This window comes from Dendropsophus ebraccatus, chromosome 5 (genome assembly GCF_027789765.1).
Source record: "Dendropsophus ebraccatus isolate aDenEbr1 chromosome 5, aDenEbr1.pat, whole genome shotgun sequence".
NCBI classification, from domain to species: Eukaryota; Metazoa; Chordata; class Amphibia; order Anura; family Hylidae; genus Dendropsophus; species Dendropsophus ebraccatus.
This window is the reverse complement of record NC_091458.1, coordinates 104,528,650-104,549,308: the sequence shown is the minus strand read 5'-3', so window position 1 is coordinate 104,549,308 and position 20,659 is coordinate 104,528,650. Positions and strand designations below refer to the sequence as shown.

Sequence of the window (20,659 nt, the reverse complement as noted above, 5' to 3'; positions counted from 1 at the left end):
CAAACAATGAGAAACAGCTGAATATGTCGTATTATAAGTCACTGTACAGTATAGCATAGCTGTACAGTGGTCGCTCAACATACAATATTAATTGGTTCCAGGATGAAAAATTCTATGATATGTTCACCAGTAATTTATTTTTTCCCAAAATATCATGTATATGTGTTTAAAAGCAGTTCGAAAACTAAAATGTATCCTCTAGTTTTGCCTTTGGTTCTCCACCCAGTTACCTCTGTCATCTGTTCTCAGCCATTACCCCTGTTTCTGACTATCCTAATTTCTGGTTTTCTACCTAGTTACCCTTTTACAGGTTCTCTGCCCAACTATAGCCATCACTAGTTCTCCACCCAGTTACCCTTGTCCCTGGTTCTCTGCATAATTAAACCTACTTTTTTCTACCTGACTGTTGCTGTTAGTGCCATCTATCCCTAGGACCTTTGATGCTGACAAATAGAGTGCAGAGGGATATGTAGCAGGATAGTTGGGAAGAGTTTGTTTATTTTTGGTACAAGGGGGTAGTGACTCTCTTTAACGAGAGCCCATCATAAAGATGTGTGGAGACTGGCAGACCATTGCTGCTCCACTGAGAATTCTGGGAAAAAAGGATATGCAAAATAGCTCTCACACCTCTTGAGCAAAGAGATGTCCCTTCAAGTCAAGTCTCGCTCAGTCAAAGAGCCTTAAGGGCCTATTACACGGGTCGTTTGCTCCTCGTTCCCCGCTCGCTGCCGCCGCAATTCAACGCGGCTGCAGCGAGCGGGTGCGTAAGGGAGGGGGCGAAGGGGAGCTGCGGGGGGGCTGCCCGGGTGATCGCTGATCATCCGGGCAGCCCATAGGATATAGCAGCGTCTGCTGCCGATGCTCCTATTCAACGGAGCGACAGCAGCAGATCGCTGCTATATCAGTCGCTTGTTTTTCAACATGTTGAAAAACAAGCGACTGCAACGATCAGCCGACATACGGACGATAATCGTTCCGTGGAATAGGGCCTTTAGAAAATTGACTGGGGATTTTATGCCAAGCCAAACAATCCAAAAGGAAAGATTTCCTATCTGCATACAGCTGTTTCAGGGTTTTTGCCCCTAATCAGTGCCCATGTCGATAGACCTCTCACTAGCCAGACAACACCCTGCTCTGCACTGATGAGGGGCAAAAACCCCGAAACAGCTGAATACAGATGGGAAATCTTTCCTTTTGGAGAGATTGTTTGGCTTGGCATAAAATCCCCAGTCAATGTTCTAAGGCTCTTTGACTGAGCGAGACTTGACTTGAAGGGACATCTCTTGGCTCAAGAGGTGTGAGAGCTATTTTGTATATATTTATTTTTGGTAAAGTGTTTTGGTTCCCCAGAATAAATGACAACAGTAAATATCTTTACAAATCCTACTTATTTTGTGCATTCTATAGGGCCACAGGAACTTCTTCACCGTTGTCCCCCACACCATCTCCAGTGAGCTCTCAAGGAAGTATCTCCAGTTCTGGTGCCACCAGCTCTAGTTCTTCTATTATAACCATTCCCCAGCGCATTCACCAGATGGCAGCCAACCATGTCAGTATTACAAACAGTATCCTGCACAGCTATGACTACTGGGAAATTGCTGATAATCTTGCCAAAGAAAACTCAGGTATTGTCATAACTCACAAGTTATTTATCCTTTCTAATAAAATAATTATTATGACCCAAAAGTACTAATGTATCTTTGCCAGAATTCTGTCCAAAAAGTAGTGCTCAGAACTTTCCTCCAAATTTATTATGCATTTCAAACACTTTTCCATGAGGTCCAAAAAGGGGGCCTGGTCTAAGGTGCAATACTCTGTACCTAAAAAGTGCCAAAATGTGATTCCTGTACTTTCAGTAAACTAATAGTAGGCCTAACCTTAAAGCGACTCTGTACCCACAATCTGACCCCCCCAAACTGCTTGTACCTTCAGATAGCTGCTTTTAATCCAAGATCTGTCCTGGGGTCCGTTCCGCAGGTGATGCGGTTATTGTCCTAAAAAACAACTTTTTAAACTTGCAGCCCGTGCCAAACGGAAGTATCTGTGCCTACTATTCGTCAGCTGTGTGAATACTGAACATGGGCTTGATCGTTAACCACCTGTGCAGTGTTCAGCATGAAGAAAATTTTCCAGTGGCATTCCTAATGATGAAGAGGATGGGGAGGAGGGACAGAGGGGTGGTGCAAAGTTAGGGCACAGATACTCACGTTTGGCACGGGCTGCAAGTTTAAAAGTTGTTTTTTTTGGACAATAACCGCATCACCTGCCGAACGGACCACAGGAGAGATCTTGTATTAAAAGCAGCTATCCTGTAATCATCTATGCTATTGGTCTACTGTCATTTAGGAAACACTGTTCATTGGATGGTCTTCCCTGTGGGAGGTTATTTAAACCCCAGCGTGGTACACAGACGCCAGACTCCACTACCTCTTGATAAAGGCAAAAGTGTGTGCCGAAACATGCCGAGCGGGGGGCTGTGTGGTTATATTTTAATAAGCTAGTCTTCTGATTATGTTGAGAAGGTCTATCTGCAAGGGAACCCTTTTATGTATCTCTTTGATGCCGGGTGGCATATAGTCACTGATTATTGATTATACACGTTGTACAGTCAGTCAGCAGGTTTAGTTTTTTTTTAAAAAAAGGTGTGTTTATTTATATTATTTACTATAATTTGGGATTAGTAAGAAAGCACCTCCCTATACATGTTCTTTCATGCGATATTTGGTCCTCTAATCCCTAGTTATCAAATGGTGTAAAATATACACTGGTGTAAACTGCCCACAGCAACCAATCACTGCTCAGCTTTCATGTTACCAGAGCTAAAAGCTGAGCCATGATTGGTTGCTTTGTCTATTTTACACCCTTTGATAAATCTCCCCAATGTTCTGTAAATGTAACGCCCGGAGTAGTGGATCCACTGGACCGGCACCAGCGATGGCACAAACCTCACCAGGGAGCGGAGTCTAAGGGGCCGCTGGTTTTCACCAGAGCCCGCCGCAAGGCGGGATGGACTTGCTGCGGCAGGCGACCCCCAGGTCGCTACCCCTGGCTTGGTTGCTGGTGTCGGCAGGCGAGGCGTGGCTGGAGATGGCACAGGCGATAGTCTGCAGATGAGAGAGCACGTGACAAGCTGGACACAGGAACAGGTGGAGCGACAGGGGAACAGGAACCAGGAACAGGGACTAGGGACCAGGTAACGGACAGGACTCAGGAACAGGGACTAGGGACCAGGTAACGGACAGGACACAGGAACAACAGGGAGCTGGGCCAAACGCTATGGGAAGCATGTAGAGGCTCCAACACCAGGGACAGGGCATGCTGGGATTTATAGGGGAGTGATTGGGTGCAACTACCAATTAGGTGCGGACTGGCCCTTTAAATCTGAGACAGCCGGCGCGCGCGCGCCCTAGGAGGCGGGGACGCGCGCGCCGGCCGGCACAGCGGGAGACAGGAGCGTGGAGAGGTGAGGCGCCCCCCGGGGCCGAGGTGATAGCAGCGCCGGGTCCCCGACTATGGACACCGGCTGCTGCATGGGGCAGGAAGCGGTCGCGGCGGCGGCCCGGAACGCGGGACGCCGCCGCGGCTGTGACAGTACCCCCCCCCTTTGGCCTCCCCCTCTTTCTTGCCTGCAGATGGCACAGGAAGCCACAAAGTCTTTGACATCTTGAAACAAACTGGACCACCAGTAGTGGCGAGAGATCCGTTGGCCGGTCTTACGGACTCCAGGGTGCCCGGCCTCCAACGAGGAATGACCCCACTTCAAAATACCTCTTCGAAGCGCAGGGTGAACATGAGTCTTTCCGGGGGGTACTCTCCGAAGCGAGGAGGTGACGACTGGTGCTAGGCGATCAGGCGGTAAAACATGGCAAGGGACTGTGGGTCTGTGGACGAGGACCTTCTGTAAGTTCTCCCGGTGGTGAGAGGACCCGACCTTAGTCTTGGGTACGGAGAGAGGGTACACCTCGGCAGAGAAGGCATCCGCCGAGTCTTGGTCTTCTGCCGGTAGGTCGGATAGAGGCTTGGCTGGGACAGGAAACGACATAGTACACTTGGTCTGAGGTGACCTGAGACACTGGTTGGAACAGTCCTGACCCCAACTGAGAATCTCCCCGGTTCTCCAGTCCAGTTGAGGGGCATGTTCTTGCAGCCACGGGAGTCCCAGGAGGACCGCGGGGGAAGAATGGGGCAGGACGTAGAAGGATATCTCTTCTTGATGTAAAGGACCCACCTGGAGGACTAAAGGTGCGGTCTGGTAGTACACACGGTCGGTAAGAATTTCGCCTGTGACCGAGGAGATAGTCAGGGGCCTGGCTAGTCGGGTCACGGGTAGCCGCCATCTTTGGACCAATGTTGCCGCAATAAAACTGCCTGCTGACCCAGAATCGAGGAAGGCAGTAGTCTGATGATTTCGTCCTGAGAGAGTCCGGATGGAAACTGGCATAGACAGACTTGGAATGGTGGCATTCACACCTAGGGACACCTGTCCCACCGGACCTAGGTGCGAGCATTTTCCGGATGTTTGGGGACGTAGGGGACATCCCAGCCGGAAGTGATCGGAACCACCGCAATAGAGACAGAGATTCTGCTCCAGGCGCCGGATTCTTTCACCAGGCGTCAGGTGAGCCCGTTCCACCTGCATAGGAATCTCAGGAGAGGGTTGGGACATCGAAAGGTCAGGATTCTGGAAAACCGGCGCCAGCTGGGGATGGCGACGGGAACGGGTTAGTAAATGTTCATGCCGAACCTCCTCCTCCCTCTCCGAAAAACGAGTATCAACTCGGGTGGCCAGTAGAATGAGTTCGTTCAGGGAGGTAGGCAGGTCTCGGGCAGCGAGCACGTCTCTCACACGACTAGACAGGCCCTTCTTGAAGGTGGCCAATAGGGCGGCCTCGTTCCAGTCCAATTCGGCTGCCAGGGTGCGGAACTGGATGGCGTAGTCACCAACAGAGGAGCTGCCTTGAGAGAGGTTGAGGAGAGCAGTCTCGGCTGAAGAAGCACGGGCAGGTTCCTCAAAGACGGAGCGAAACTCGAATAGGAAGGCCCGGAGATTGGCAGCAACTGGATCATCACGGTCCCACAGTGGCGTGGCCCAGGCCAGGGCTCTACCTTCTAATAGGCTGATGATGAAAGCCACTTTAGAGCGCTCGGTGGAAAACTGACTACTCAAAAGTTCAATGTGCATGGTGCACTGAGTCAAGAATCCTCTGCACAACTTAGAGTCCCCAGAGTACTTGCTTGGGAGGGCCAGTCGGAGTGAAGAAGAAGCGTCAGGAGGTGGTGTGCGCTGGGCAGTAGTCTGCTGCTGTAAGGCGGCAGTGAGTTGCTGGATCTGCTGTGACTGTTTCTGGATTTGTTGCGCCTGCTGAGTGACCACTCTGGCGACGTCACGGAGATCGGGCACCTCGCCGGGATCCATGGTTGGAGCCTACTGTAACGCCCGGAGTAGTGGATCCACTGGACCGGCACCAGCGATGGCACAAACCTCACCAGGGAGCGGAGTCTAAGGGGCCGCTGGTTTTCACCAGAGCCCGCCGCAAGGCGGGATGGACTTGCTGCGGCAGGCGACCCCCAGGTCGCTACCCCTGGCTTGGTTGCTGGTGTCGGCAGGCGAGGCGTGGCTGGAGATGGCACAGGCGATAGTCTGCAGATGAGAGAGCACGTGACAAGCTGGACACAGGAACAGGTGGAGCGACAGGGGAACAGGAACCAGGAACAGGGACTAGGGACCAGGTAACGGACAGGACTCAGGAACAGGGACTAGGGACCAGGTAACGGACAGGACACAGGAACAACAGGGAGCTGGGCCAAACGCTATGGGAAGCATGTAGAGGCTCCAACACCAGGGACAGGGCATGCTGGGATTTATAGGGGAGTGATTGGGTGCAACTACCAATTAGGTGCGGACTGGCCCTTTAAATCTGAGACAGCCGGCGCGCGCGCGCCCTAGGAGGCGGGGACGCGCGCGCCGGCCGGCACAGCGGGAGACAGGAGCGTGGAGAGGTGAGGCGCCCCCCGGGGCCGAGGTGATAGCAGCGCCGGGTCCCCGACTATGGACACCGGCTGCTGCATGGGGCAGGAAGCGGTCGCGGCGGCGGCCCGGAACGCGGGACGCCGCCGCGGCTGTGACAGTAAATTTATTCATAATTGCAGATTCGCAATTACGTACAAATTGAGTGCAAGTTGATTTCTGTTGGGCTATTTACACTGTCCTTAGTTTAACGGATCTGCAAAAAATAACATGTCCTAGGATGGGCAGTAATTGTGGCACATTCTGACCCATAGATATCTATGAGAGCATCTGTAATTTTTTGCGAATCCATAATTTGTACTGAAGAAAGTGGATCACCTTAGTTTAACTATGACCTTTCCATTTTTTGCGGATCTGCAAAAAATGTACAATGTGGATGCACTAAGGACAAATTCTTTGCAGATTGATGTCACTGCAGGGTGCCGCCCCAATATTCATTAGATGGGGGGTCAGCCAAGGCAGACTGGTGCACTTAATGTTGTAGTTCTGTCCTCAGTGCACCAAACCGCCTCACTGGCATATGAGTTAAACAACAAAACGGCACTGAGGATCAAGGTAAGAAAATTACCTTCCTCTCCAGTGCCCCGTGCACTATAGGAACATATCAGCAGATTAGATGCTTCTAATCTGTGGAGAGTTTACCTTTAAAGAGTCCTGCCCAGACAACTTCTTTAAGCTTTCGCCTAAATGGCTAAGGCTACATAGCGATTCCTGACTGTATGACCAGGGACCATGTTGTGTTGCCTGGTCGCATGACTCCATCACTCATACAAGTGCATAGGGGAATGGGGTTGTGACTTACAGCTAGTGGCTACATAATTTTCTGAGGGTATCCAAGTTTTGATGTGAACTAAAAAGTGCTGCAAAGCATACATTTCAGTCCAAGCCAAAATACTGTTAATGTTCAAAAACTTACCCAAACATTGTCACTAGCTGACTATGCTCACATTATTAAAATAAATAAGACCTGTGCCTGTCTGAGAATGGATATGTTAGCATGGCATTTTGACAGTATTTTAACGTATCCATACCTTGGAGGCACAAATCTCGGTTTGAATGTGCTCTAGATGATTTCAGCACCTATGTATAAACTAGGGCTGGGTGATATGGCAAAAATATAAAATCTTGATTTTTTTTTTCCCCTCTAAATCTATGCTGGAGCACAGTGCACACACAGGATGCTACTTGAAGTTGACACTGTCATGTGCCGGATGAGTAGGGCGTGTGGCGGCATGTTCCTTGCAACATGTCCGGTCCGTCACACCCTCAGCGCGGCAGAGCAGCCTGCAGAACAGAGCGGAATTTTTTGAAAAAAAAATTGATTTTACGATTTAAAAAAATTGTGAACTGCCCTCAGGGCAAATAATCAAATTTATTTTATTAATCGTCTAGCTTTAATATGAACAAATATTTACATTCACTGAGGATAAATTGTTTAGGAATTGTAAAACTTATATGGATAAATTGCAGTATCATGTAACTAATCAAACAATTATGACTTTATTTTCCCAGAGTTCTTCAATGAGCTTGATTCATCAATAGGACCAATAACATTGCATAGTTCAATGGAGCACTTGGTCCAATACAGCAGACAAGGACTTTCTTGGATACGACATAGTTCACGCCATGTTATGTAATTTATTTATATTACTGGATCTGTTTCCACTGAACTGCTACTTTTCAAGGTATTAAGGTTTTGAACAGCTCCATGACTTCCAGCACTACTTTACAATTCTGTAAATCGTTCATCAGCATTGGACAGGTTGAGTATCAGAGAGCTGCATAGTGTGCATTCTAAAAAAACATGCTTCAGGCACAGTACTATATGTTCATCTATGGTCTTTGCCAGAGAAAATGCCCAAGTCACAGCATAGTCTACGATAAGAACTCACAGAAAACAGACTAGGAAGATAGACCTGCAACATCGAGGTGTGTAAAATAGAAACTAGTGTAAAATGTCCATAGCAACTAATCACAGTCTGGTAAAATGAAGGCTGAGCTGTGACTGGTTGCTGTGGCTAGTTTACACCATTTTTATTTTACACAGCCAGAATCATAAGCAAACAGGTGAGATGGGCAGTTTTCAAGACGCACAGGAATGCATTTTTAGCAGTTAATAAATTCTTAATTTATTCAAAGTTTATATTTTTTAAATAGACCATTTAATAAAAGGATAATATAAAATTACTGCCTCCTCACCCAAGCTCATGCTTATACAGTCTGTACACACAGAACAATGGCGCATGAACTGTACTAGCGTTACAATCACATTTTTGAATACCATAATGGAAATTGGTCAGGCCACCCTCCAAAATTAAACACTCAGCAAAGCTTACAGTCTAATTTAAGGTACATCATGAAAAACATACGGTACATCAGTGGTAGACACTCATGAGGGAAAACCCTATATGACCTAGGGAGAGATGCTGACCTAGGATGGATTGCCACGTGGGCCTGGCTATTCATCTGACCAGACATAGGTTTCCCCAGTGATAGCTCATCAGTAAATTTTTAACAATGATGGCTTTGTAGAGGGGTTGTCTAGGTGAGGCAGCTCCTTTAAGAAATGCTCACCTATAATGTTTACTCTATGTACAGCAAATTCAAATAATACTGTTTGGAATTCAGCATGTCTATGGAAGAAGCTGTATGGGTGAGTAAATCAATGCACATGCAGCCAGTAAAGAGCCAATATCTCAGGGACTATAATCTCATTGTCAGTTACAAACATACTGTAATAAACAACACTACTGAACAGAATTAAGGTTTGAAAGTCACACACCATTGTCTAAATCAAACCAAAATTGTCTATGCATTGCTTAAAGTGATAAAAATTGTTTGTCAAGTTATTTTTTTTTTCTTATGTAAGTACACTATAAAGCCATTGTGATTGCATTTATAAATGTCACTATATGGGAAGCTTATTGGCAGGAATGGTATTTACTGTGGAAGGCTGAATAATGAAAGGTTATATCAGTTTCTAATATACCACTTCGCAGCTCAGGCTGGGTTCACACTATGTATATTTGAGGCTGTATTTGGTCCTCATGTCAGGTCCTCATAGCAACCAAAACCAGGAGTGGATTGAAAACACAGAAAGGATCTGTTCACACAATGTTGAAATTGAGTGGATGGCCGCCATATAACAGTAAATAACGGCCATTATTTCAATACCACAGCCGTTGTTTTAAAATAACAGCAAATATTTGCCATTAAATGATGGCCATCCACTCAATTACAACATTATGTGAACAGAGCCTTTCTGTGTTTTCAATCCACTCCTGGTTTTGGTTGCTATACAGCCTCACAAATACAGCCTCAAATATACATAGTGTGAACCCAGCCTCAGGGTGTGAACAAGCGTGATTTTATTTACTGTCAGAAAGTACCCTGAAAATGGTGAGAATTGGAATTACAAAAGTATATTAGAAAGTTGCCTGATTTTTCTTTATCCAAAAAACAAGGGTTCTTTTTGTTTCAAATTAACAAAAATGTATTTTTTATAGCATTGATTAAAAGCACCCCAGATTTTGGGGGAGATTTATCAAACATGGTGTAAAGTTAACTGGCTCAGTTGCCCCTAGCAACCAATCAGATTCCACCTTTCATTCCTCACAGACTGTTAGGAAAATGAAAGGTGGAATCTAATTGGTTGCTAGGGGCAACTGAGCCAGTTTCACTTTACACCATGTTTGATAAATCTCCCCTTTAGCTCCACTGCAGATATATGTATTTGCATGGTTACAGACTACAAACCAACTTTGTGTAGTCTGATCCTGCCCTCAACAATTGTGTTCCATGGAATGCTCATTCATGATGATTGGCCTGTGTGAAAAGGTCAGGGAACGAACAACCAGTTGTTCATCATCTGATTTTGCACAACCATTTAAAGTGTCACAATTGGCCACACATCACCCTGTGTAAACAAGGGATATGCAGACAAGAGTGATTAATTTAAAGCGACTCTGTACCCACAATCTGCCCCCCCCAAAAAAAAAAAACCCACTTGTATCTTTGGATAGCTGCTTTTAATCCAAGGATTTCTCCTAATCATCACTTGTGTGAACACTGCACGGATGCAGTGTTCAGACAGATGATGATTAGGAGAAATTCAGCCTGGAGCATTCCTAATGGTGAAGAGGGTAGGGAGGAGTGATGGAGAGGCAGAGCAGGCCTAGGGCACAGACATTCTAGACCACGGCAATTTCACACAGGGCTGCAAGTTTAAAACTTGTTTTTTAGGACAATAACTGCATCACCTGCGATTGTGGGTATAGAGTCGCTTTACTAAGTTATATCAGCATCACAGTAATCGCTGGCCGCACAATTTTTGTGAAGGTTTTTTTGAGCTATGATTAGTGTAATAGTGCTTTTTCCCCTGCCTCCCTTTGGCCCATGTAAAAGGGTGTTCACACACATGGCATTTATTTTGCGTTAATGTGTCTTTGCCATTATTTTTACACTATTTGCAGGTAAATTGTGCAATTGCAGTAAGGCAAAAATGGTGCTATATTACAGCAAATGCGCAATTTGCTGCAAAAACACATTTACTCAATATAAATGCCATGTGTGACAACAGACTTACAGTTGCAATCATGCTTGCAAAAAGTTCACTAAAGCAAGTACAAGAGATTTAAACAGTTTCTGAGCTCCCAGAAACATAATGATACATGATGCCGGGAATTCAGGTAATAAAACTGGACAAAGAATGTGTGTCACAGATACTGTATATATGGTGAGCCCTAAAAGGGGGCAAAGACCAATCTAAGAGATTTGGCGCACCTTTAAATACTGTTGTTTAACTCTATTCCACCTATTAGTTGGCTTATTTTATGCAAGCATTTTGCACCAACATGTCAGTGCCCACTTTTTACACCCATTTATTCAAGTGAAGCACTAAAGGTGTCTAACTAGAACTTTTTCCACACTTTAGTAATAAAAATAAAATCTGTATTTTCACAGAGTTCGAGCAGATGAGATTTATATTTGCCATCTGCTTGAATTTCATTAGACCATCTGATTAGAACTAACTCTGACCATATTCACACTGTTTTTTTGAGCCATATACAAGCACATTTTCTTCTCACATTGGTCAGTATGTTTTACCAAACTACTGTGTTTCCCCGAAAATAAGACAGCACCTTATATCAATTTTTACTCCAAAACAGGCACTATGGGGGAGATTTATCAAATTGGTGTAAAGTAGAATTGTCTTTACAGAGTCCTCAGAGTCTTTGAAAAATGAAAGGTGGAATCTGATTGGTTGCTAGGGGCAAGACAATTCTGCTTTACAACAGTTTGCTAAATCTCCCCCTATGTCTAATTTTCGCTGTATATCTTATTTCTCTCCCCCTAGTCGGGGAGAGAAATAAGACATCCCCCCGAGTACTCACATTCTTGCGGGTGGCAGCGTGCAGCAGGACGTCCTGGCGAGACGGGCGGTGGTGTGCAGTGGGACATGATGGCATGACGGGCAACACTGTACTGTGTTGTGCAGTGGACGTTGGGGGCCATTGAAAAGGCTGCCTGCAGTGAAGCTTCTCGAGGGGATTAGGTGAGTCCTGGATGGCAGCAGGCGGCCTTACTTTCAGGGGGGCGCCCTAGTTTAGGGCAGGGGGTGCCTTATTTTCGGGGGGATGCCTTACGTTACTCTAGACTAGTTTATTAGGGGTGTCTTATTTTAGGAGGGCATCTTATTTTTGGGGAAACACAGTATAAGTATAACTGTCACAGAGAATATCTGTATAATGGGAGGATTTACACCTCTTTCTGGTGTTTTAAACCTAGTCCTGGTTTTGGTTAATATTAATGAATTAAATGAAAGGGAACATATTCTCAAATGGGAACGTAGCAGTACTTGTGTCTACAACACACGATAGACCTACTGCAAAGCATGTCCACATTAAGTCAGAATCCAGTAAATGTGCCCCATAGTTTTGATTACTGGACATACCCCATGTATAGTATTAAACATGATACTCTAAAATGCTGATGAAAAGATTAACAGTGAATTCCTAATGCTTTGATCTCTGTATTCTGTAATAGTAAAACTATGTAGCACACTTTTTAGAACTGTATCAAAACAGAATGGGCCTTAATTATCATATTAAAGAGCACTTTTATATTAAAAACAGAAACATTTATGTTCATCTGTGACTTTTTTTTAATGTGAAAATAAAAATAAAGAAATTCTATTATCACAGTTGTCTTTGTTTTGCATTTTATCATATTTGGATGTTTTACTATAGTGTAGCCATCCAGTTGTGAGCCTGCAAATGCTCTATAAGGCTCCGTTCACACGAAGCAAAACTGGCGGATTTCTGTAGTCAGTAGCTATAAATGATTCTTATGTGTTTTTTTTCACATCTTGCTGTTTGACTGCTTTTTAACTTAGCTCAGTACAGTGCAGACAGTACCAGTGGGGCTTGGCTTAGTACAATGCCTCCCTGGGTTATGGTGACATTTCATAATAATTCCTCTAGCTCTACATCTGCAAGTATTGGTAATAATGCAGTGACTGTTAAAATGCCAGGCTCCAACCCAGTCAGGAACATTGTTTCCACAGTTACATACTATATAACACTGGAGCAATGGCAATGAAGCATTTTACGTAATTCCCTTACCTCAGAAAGCAATGTACATGGCCATCTGGGAACTGGTTCTGGATCTTCTGCTCCTCCGGGCTCCTGCTCTCCTCTTCATTATATGTTCTGCCACTATTTACATTCAGTGCTGGGTGACCTCATAGTCAGCATGATTGTTACCCCATAGGTGGTTTCTTTTGATGGTTTTGGGTGTTGCTGTCTTATGATTGGCAGAAATCATTCAGCTTTATGACATCACGGCCAATAACTCATGGACTTTTCTAGCTGGTTCTTTTAAATAGTGGAATCCAAGTCAGCCTCATAACAGAACAGTCCACTAGATCATTACCCTATTGCCTTACTTCACTATGGCTGCTACAGTGGTAGTTACGCCCCTGGTCATGACATCACCATGTTATCCAGGAAGTGAAGCCTTGATGCAGTAGTAAGTGCAGGGAAAAAAGCACTTTATAAGCATTTCCCATAATAAGTGTATATTGGTGATTTGTATAACTTTTGGAGGGCAATACAATACTTATAATGTAGCCCTAGTGAATATATCTATGGCTGCAGCAGGCTGTGTGTGTGTGTGGTGTGCGCTATGGCTGCAGCAGGCTGTGTGTGTGTGTGTGCTATGGCTGCAGCAGGATATGTTTGTGCTACGGCTGCAGCAGGCTGAGTTTGTGTGTGTGCGCTATGGCTGTGTGTGTGTTAGGACTGCAGCAGGCTGTGTGTGTGTGTGTGTGTGTGCTATGGCTGCAGCAGGCTGTGTGTGTGTGTGTTTGCTATGGCTGCAGCAGGCTGTTTGTGTGCTATGGATGCCTGTGTGTGCTATGACTGCAGCAGGCTGTGTGTGCGCTATGGCTGTAGCAGGCTGTGTGTGTTAGAGAGATAGGCAGACATTAAAGCCCACGGTCCCACTAAGAAATGCCTGCTCAGCCAATCAGTGAGTGAGTGAGGCGGGGCACAGCTGTAGTCACTGACTAGCTGAGTGGGTAGTTCCTATGGGGCTGCGATAATTCAGGTGTGTGGATGTGAAAAAAGAGCTAATAAATCTGGGCCTATGGCTGACCTCTATATCACTATGGCTGACCTCTATATTACAGGTATCTGGCATTGTTTGCAGTGTTTCTTTGGGTACTGTGAATATTCAGTCAGAAACATAGAAGATTTTCAGCAGGAAAGAATACTGTCTCATCTAGTCTAGTTCCGAGTTGTTCAGGACATGGAGGCTGGAGACTGGCTGCATCCACTGCACACACAGGAGAATCTGCTTTATATCTTAACCTTATTTTCTCAGAAGTCGCTCCAGAATCATGTAGGACATTAGGGAGAAGCTGCTGAGCCAGATCTACTTTACACTAGCGTGACAAATAACTCCCCTGGTGTCTGACTGGCCATTTATGAAGGAGCTGGAGTCGTTCCCTGATAAAATTCAGGAGTCGGAGTTGTGGCTTACTGACTCCACAGCCCTGATTCAAATCTACCACTGAAAATATGTGTTCACTTACAACAAATTATCATGCAGAAAAAAATAGCAAAATTCTGTTATTATGCACTTTTTGTGTTAAATCTATTGTAGTGGCTGTACACACGTACAGTATTATATCCTGGTCATGTGGACTTTTTCTCCCATATATCAGTTGTCGTCATACAACCGATACTACAGATATAAAACATAGGCCTAGAATTATCTCTGATTTATCTGTGTGAAACAAAAACTGGTGCAATTTGTCCACAGCAACCAATTACAGCTCAGCTTTCATATTACCAGAGCTTGTTAAGATATGAATGCTGAGCTGTGATTGGTTGCCATAGGAAAATTACACCAGGTTCTGGTTTACACATGTTGAGCAATCTGGGCCAATGTACTTCAGTTATGTGACTGGGAAGTAGTATAGATCACAACATATTATGACCAATATCATAAAACCAGAAGGAGACATGGATCTGTGTATTGCACTGGCAATCCCCGTCAGTGCGGCCCTCAGGATTGGTGCTTTGTCATATTCCATCTACAGCACAGACCTTACACCACTAATATTAACATTTCCATGGCAACCAGAATCCTAAGACTCATTATTAGGTGCGGCATAAACAGCTCTAATTTTGCAGCCATGTTCCCCTGGTCTGTGAGGAGGCAGAGGGAAGCAAGGTACGCCATACAGCCTAGCCGTGTGCTATAACATGTAAAGGTCATTATGACAAGCACTGCAGCAAAGCACACCGGGCAATGTATATTAATATTATCCTGAGTCCTGGTTAGGCTTATTTTTACTTTATATCTCATGGAAAAAACATATATGTGTGTGCCATGTTACACAATAACAAACAGCTTTATTTTTTATTTAGGCTGCATTCACACGTTCTGGACGTGGAATGCCTGTAACAGAGTCTCACAGAACACAGAACGTGCCAATGCAGCCTTATTCTTCCTACCTGTGCTGCTTCCCCCTGGCTGTCTTGGAAGTATACCTTCCGAAACGGTGGGGTGGGGGTGCATGTTGTGAGTACGCACCTGCGATGTTCAATAGCTGCCCTATGTTACTGAGGACACAGTGGCATCAGGTAGTTACACAATCTCACAAAGTCAGGAATCTGTGGCTTATGGTGCGTTTACACAGGCAGATTTATCTGACAGATTTTGGAAGACAAAGCCAGGAATAGATTTGAAAAGAGCAGAAATCTCAGTCTTTCCTTTATGACCCGTTCCCTGTTTATGGTCTGTTCCTGGCTTTGGCTTAAAAAATCTGTCAGATAAATCTGCCTGTGTAAACGCACCATTAGGGTCTTATGACATGGCGCAATAATAGGCTAAATAAGGCAGATTATCACTCCGTGTAATAGGAGACATTGATCAGCCGATGACAATAATCATCTGATTGTGTCTTTTGGTCTTCAATTAAAATCGCCGGCCACTGACCATGCATCTCTATGTGTAAAAAAACAAAACTGTATACATTACCTCTCCACACTCCTGGGGTTCTTCTGCCCTCTGCTTGCTTCCCGAAGTCACCGGTTTAGCTTTAGAGTGGGTCTCTGAACTGACAGGCTGCTCAGCCAATCACAAGTTGCAGTGGTCCCGGCCAGTGATTGGCTGAGTGGCTTGTCTGTCCAGAGACCCTGCTCTGAAGCTACAGCGCCGACTTCAGGAAGTGAGCAGAGGGCAGAAGAACTGTATACAATTTAGGGTGAGGGCTAGCGATGTCCGTGCAGCCCTTGCTAAATGATTATTGAACTGTGTAATAGGCTCAGTAAACTTGTTTACATTATTGATTGGGCCAGATCAGGTCCAGACATGGTCAGTTGCAGGGCCGGATTAAAGGGAGGGCACAGGGGGCCTCCACTACTTAAGGGCTCCTAACCAGCCTAAACACTAGCGGAATGGTGTTGCTTTCCCAGGATATCAGGCCATGTAATAGGGCCCTAACACAGTGGGCAACAGCGCACAGAAAGTGCTGTGTTTTCACATTGCGCTATTAACACAAACACAATGTGGGAATACACTCTGACACTTAGTCCCTTCCCCCCGCTCCTGTCTCTAGGACCTGGCATCTTCCCCTGCACTGCAGCCTCTAGTGACCACGTGCATAACAGAGGAGGATGCTGACCCATACAGCCAGGAGTAAGGAGTCACCTACTGTAAGCAGACATCTGTATAGATCGCGGTATAGTCTGTTTTTCGTTTTTTTTTTTTTTGGGGGGGGGGGGGGGGGATTATCGCCCGGGGCCTTAACCAACCTTAATCTGGCCCTGGTCGGTTGTATGGGGGGAAATTGCCTAACAAGTTCTCCAGGGATGCCTTCTTGAGTATTCATCACTGGATCATGAGGAGAGGAAGAAAATGAAGAATGCATTATTTTCTTTTCTAAGGCTGGGTTCACACTACGGAACCCCGAGCAGAGTATTTCCGACAGATTCCATAGCTCGTACGGAATCCGGTGGAAATTCTCTGCTCAGGTTCCGTAGTGTGAACCCACCCTCTGACCTCATTCACATGTCAGTAAATACTGAATCCTTTGCAACCCATATATTTCTATGGCACTATTCACACATCCTGTAAATTTGTATGTATGTAGTAAACGTGGGTTTTTGATTTTACATTACTTCTAATTGTGTAGTGAGGTGTAGGTGTGCTTTTAACTTTTAGGAAAACTAAATTTAAAAGAAAAAAAAAAAACAATAAAGTTCAGTGTTAGCGAGCCTACTGTGAATGGCTACTAGCTAGACAAGACAGAAAAAGGAACATACACCATAAATGAGCGGTTGCTGATCGGTGATGTGTACAATTCTTCAGCACTCAACCCATCAGTGGTTTGTGTGTGGCAGCACATCCACCACCCATACACCTGGCATCCCCCTGGCTGTAGGCAGGGTGCTCCCTCCTTATGCAGCAGTATGACACTGGTCCCTATGGATATGGCTTATGTATGGTTTGTATGGTGACCCCTTGTTATATGGGGCTCCAGCTGTTCTGGGACCAGAAAGGGGAGTCACACAGTGTCAGGCAGGTGGTGTGCCTCCATATTATTACTCGCTGGATATTACAGGGTCCATGAAGGGGCAGCAGCACGCTGTCACTGGGTAGGAGCGCTTCTCACTACACATACACAGAAGCCGCAGCTGTAGCTCTGTCACAGTACACACTCTCCAACATGACAGTAAACAGTGGCGTTGTGGGCAGAGTACAGAGCGGCACGGCCATGACCCGCGTGTGTAGCGTGGTGCGCAGGTGCGGCCCCTCCAGCCTCCGCAAGGCGCTGTGTGTTTTGTTCCTTGTGAATAAAGTTGAGTGAGAAGCGTGCGGAGAGGGGGAGCAGGGGCCGGGGAGGAGGCACAGACAGAAGGCGGGAGAGACAGCGGCGGCACGGGGGAGGGCAGACACACAGGAAGCGCTGCAGCGCACCTCCCGGGAACAACGGCCGGTGACAGCTGCGGTGCCGCAGGTACAGGACACCCAGTCCCCAGAACTGAGGCGCCGTCCGCTGACCCCGCCTGAGGAGAAGGGCTGTCACCCTGGGAATGCTGGTCTCAGCCGGGGAGAAAGGTGAGCGCCGTGCTTCCTCTACAGATGGGATGACTGCAGCTGTACACACCAGGCATGTCTGCGGTACCGCTCCCCGCACGCTGCAGGGGTGGCCTGGGATGACCTGTGTTATTGAAAGACTGAGACACCCCTGGCGGGCGTACACCCCCTCATAGCTCCGCCCCCTCTGCCTGCTGCAGGGCAGCATCATAACAATGACAGGCGCACAGCTGTGCCTCAGGCCCTGCAGGAGCCCTTATACATGGTGTGTGATCAGGAGCCGCTTACACATAGTGTGATCAGGAGCCCTTATACATGGTGTGTGATCAGGAGCCCTTATACATGGTGTGTGATCAGGAGCCGCTTATACATAGTGTGTGTGATCAGGAGCCGCTTATACATAGTGTGTGATCAGGAGCCCCTTATACATGGTGTGTGATCAGGAGCCCCTTATACATGGTGTGTGATCAGGAGCCCCTTATACATGGTGTGTGATCAGGAGCCCCTTATACATGGTGTGTGATCAGGAGCCCCTTATACATGGTGTGTGATCAGAAGCCCCTTATACATGGTGTGTGATCAGGAGCCCTTATACATGGTGTGTGATCAGGAGCCCCTTATACATGGTGTGTGATCAGGAGCCCCTTATACATGGTGTGTGATCAGGAGCCCCTTATACATGGTGTGTGATCAGGAGCCCCTTATACATGGTGTGTGATCAGAAGCCCCTTATACATGGTGTGTGATCAGGAGCCCCTTATACATGGTGTGTGATCAGGAGCCCCTTATACATGGTGTGTGATCAGGAGCCCCTTATACATGGTGTGTGATCAGGAGCCCCTTATACATGGTGTGTGATCAGGAGCCCCTTATACATGGTGTGTGATCAGGAGCCCCCTACACACTGGGGGCTGCCATGGTGTGTGATCAGGAGCCTCTTTCCACCGGGAGCTTCCATGGTGTGTGATCAGGAGCCTCTATACACCGGGAGCTGCCATGGTGTGTGATCAGGAGCCGCCTTATACACTGGGGGCTGCCATAGTGTGATCAGGAGCCTCTATACAGTGGGGGCTGCCATGGTGTGTGATCAGGAGCCGCCTTATACACTGGGGGCTGCCATAGTGTGATCAGGAGCCTCTATACACTGGGGGCTGCCATGGTGTGTGATCAGCAGCCTCTATACAGCGGAAGCTGCCATGGTGTGTGATCAGGAGCTTCTATACACTGGGGGCTGCCATGGTGTGTGATCATTTGTGTGTTTGGCAACTGGAATGCTCGACATTTAATTATCGGTGGCTGCAGAAATTGGATGCTGCTCTAGGGCTGCCAGGAAAACATGGACATGACCATAGGTTGTGCCAATGTTTTCCTGGCATCCCTAGGGCTCAGCCAAATGCTGAGTGTTCCAGTTGCCAAACTCGAACATTTTGACAGATCAACTCAACACTAATCAGGAGCTCCTTATACACTGGGGGCTGCCATGGTGTGTGTGACCAGGAGCCCCTTAGGCCCTCCAGTATATGTCATTGTATTATTAGGAGCCCTCTGTACACTGGGGGGCCTGTCGTAGTGTGTGTAATGGGGGACCTGGTATGGTGGGTGTAATCAGGAGTAGTGTTGAGCAGACCTTTCAAATTGGGTTTGGCAACGTTCTTCAAACCTGAACGCTCTGTGTTTGAAGTTGGATGATCGAGGGAGTCCTGGAAGGTAAGGACGCAGCCTAGAGCAGCATCCAACTTCTGCAGCCATGGGGAGTCAAACGCTGAGCATTCTGGTTTGGAGAAGGTGCCAAACCTGAACAATTTGACTGGTCTGTTCAACTATAATCAGGAGCTCTCTATACACAGGCGCCTGCCATGGTGTGCCTATTGCTGGTAGGGAGTACTATCTTCATCAAAAGGTGCACTTGGTCTGTAATATTATTTATGTAGGAGATGTCCCTGTCCGAAGCCGTGTGCGCGCTCACCAGAGATGAGAATGGCGGCTCAGTCATTCTCTATGGACATTGGGCTCATCTTTGGTGAGCGTGCACACTGCTTCGGACGGGGAGTTCTTGGAGGCGGGACTTCGTGGAAGCGGTAAATATATGGGTCTGCACAGAGGGGTCGGCCGGGGTCAGTATTTTCATGTAGTGCTGTTTAAATGCTGTCAGGACTCTGCCACCTTCAGCGTTTTAACAACATCCACTGATGTGCCGGAAATGGCTGCTCAGCAAGCGAACTTGCAGAAAATTCTGGTTCGGCAACGCTCTACCGGTCTCGAACTCTCAGCATTTGACTCCCGGTAGCTGGAGAAGTTGGATGTAGCTCTATGGATTCCTGGAAAACATGGTAACAGTCATAAGCTGTAACACAGGAAAAAAAAAAAAAAAAAAAAAGACAAATTTGGTCAGCTCTCCTAGAACACCCTTTATACTAGACATCAGCACATTGCTATGGCTGAAGTTGCAAACACACAAAAACACAGAAAAATGCAACAGCTCACTGCAGTGGCAAGATACAGACCCACTACAGACATGAAAATAGTTAGTGGGTCTGTATCTTGCCATTGCGGTGAGTCATAAGCTGTAGCCATGTTTTCCAGGACTCTCTAGGGTTGCATCCAACTTCTACAGACACCAGGAGTCAAATGCTAAGCGTTCAGGTTCAGACAATCATTGCCAAACCTGAACTTTCGGCAACTTCGCTCAAAACTGCTGCTCTGCATAGACAGTATAGAGTCTATGCAGAACGGATACTGTTTGTAACTGCAGGGCCTGCTCTGATCAAGCACTGCCACACAGCATGGGGAAGCTGCCTGTCACTATCACTTTGTGCAGCTGCCTCTGCACAGCAACCTTTGAGTGATAGCACCCATGAATTTCTAGTGGTGTAATGTAATACCTATTTTCTTGGTGCTGCAAGTGAACTGAAAACTGAGTCCTCTTTAGATGAAGGCTGTGTTCACACTTCCACTGCGATACTTGGTAACATAAGGGCCTGTTCACACTACGGAATTGGCGCTGAAAATCCGCTCTGAACC

At 46.5% G+C, this 20,659-nt stretch overlaps 2 protein-coding genes across 3 annotated transcripts in view; both read left to right on the top strand.

The window, feature by feature from the left end:
• AFF3 (ALF transcription elongation factor 3) overlaps window positions 1-9,022 on the top strand; it is a 190,472-nt gene extending 181,450 nt beyond the window's left edge. Inside the window, exons 19-20 of the mRNA XM_069972951.1 lie at window positions 1,408-1,625; window positions 7,541-9,022. Of these exons, the coding sequence (XP_069829052.1) occupies window positions 1,408-1,625; window positions 7,541-7,665 (343 nt within the window). The 3' untranslated portion in view covers window positions 7,666-9,022. The remainder of the gene's footprint in view (window positions 1-1,407; window positions 1,626-7,540) is intronic.
• Window positions 9,023-16,173: 7,151 nt separating this feature from the next.
• REV1 (REV1 DNA directed polymerase) overlaps window positions 16,174-20,659 on the top strand; it is a 45,406-nt gene continuing 40,920 nt past the window's right edge. The window contains exon 1 of one of the 2 annotated variants that reach the window (XM_069970881.1): window positions 16,174-16,254. The gene's annotated coding sequence lies outside the window, so the exon portion shown is untranslated. Of the gene's footprint in view, window positions 16,255-17,415; window positions 17,660-20,659 lie in introns of those variants that run through there. The other variant, XM_069970880.1, reaches the window with a different exon arrangement.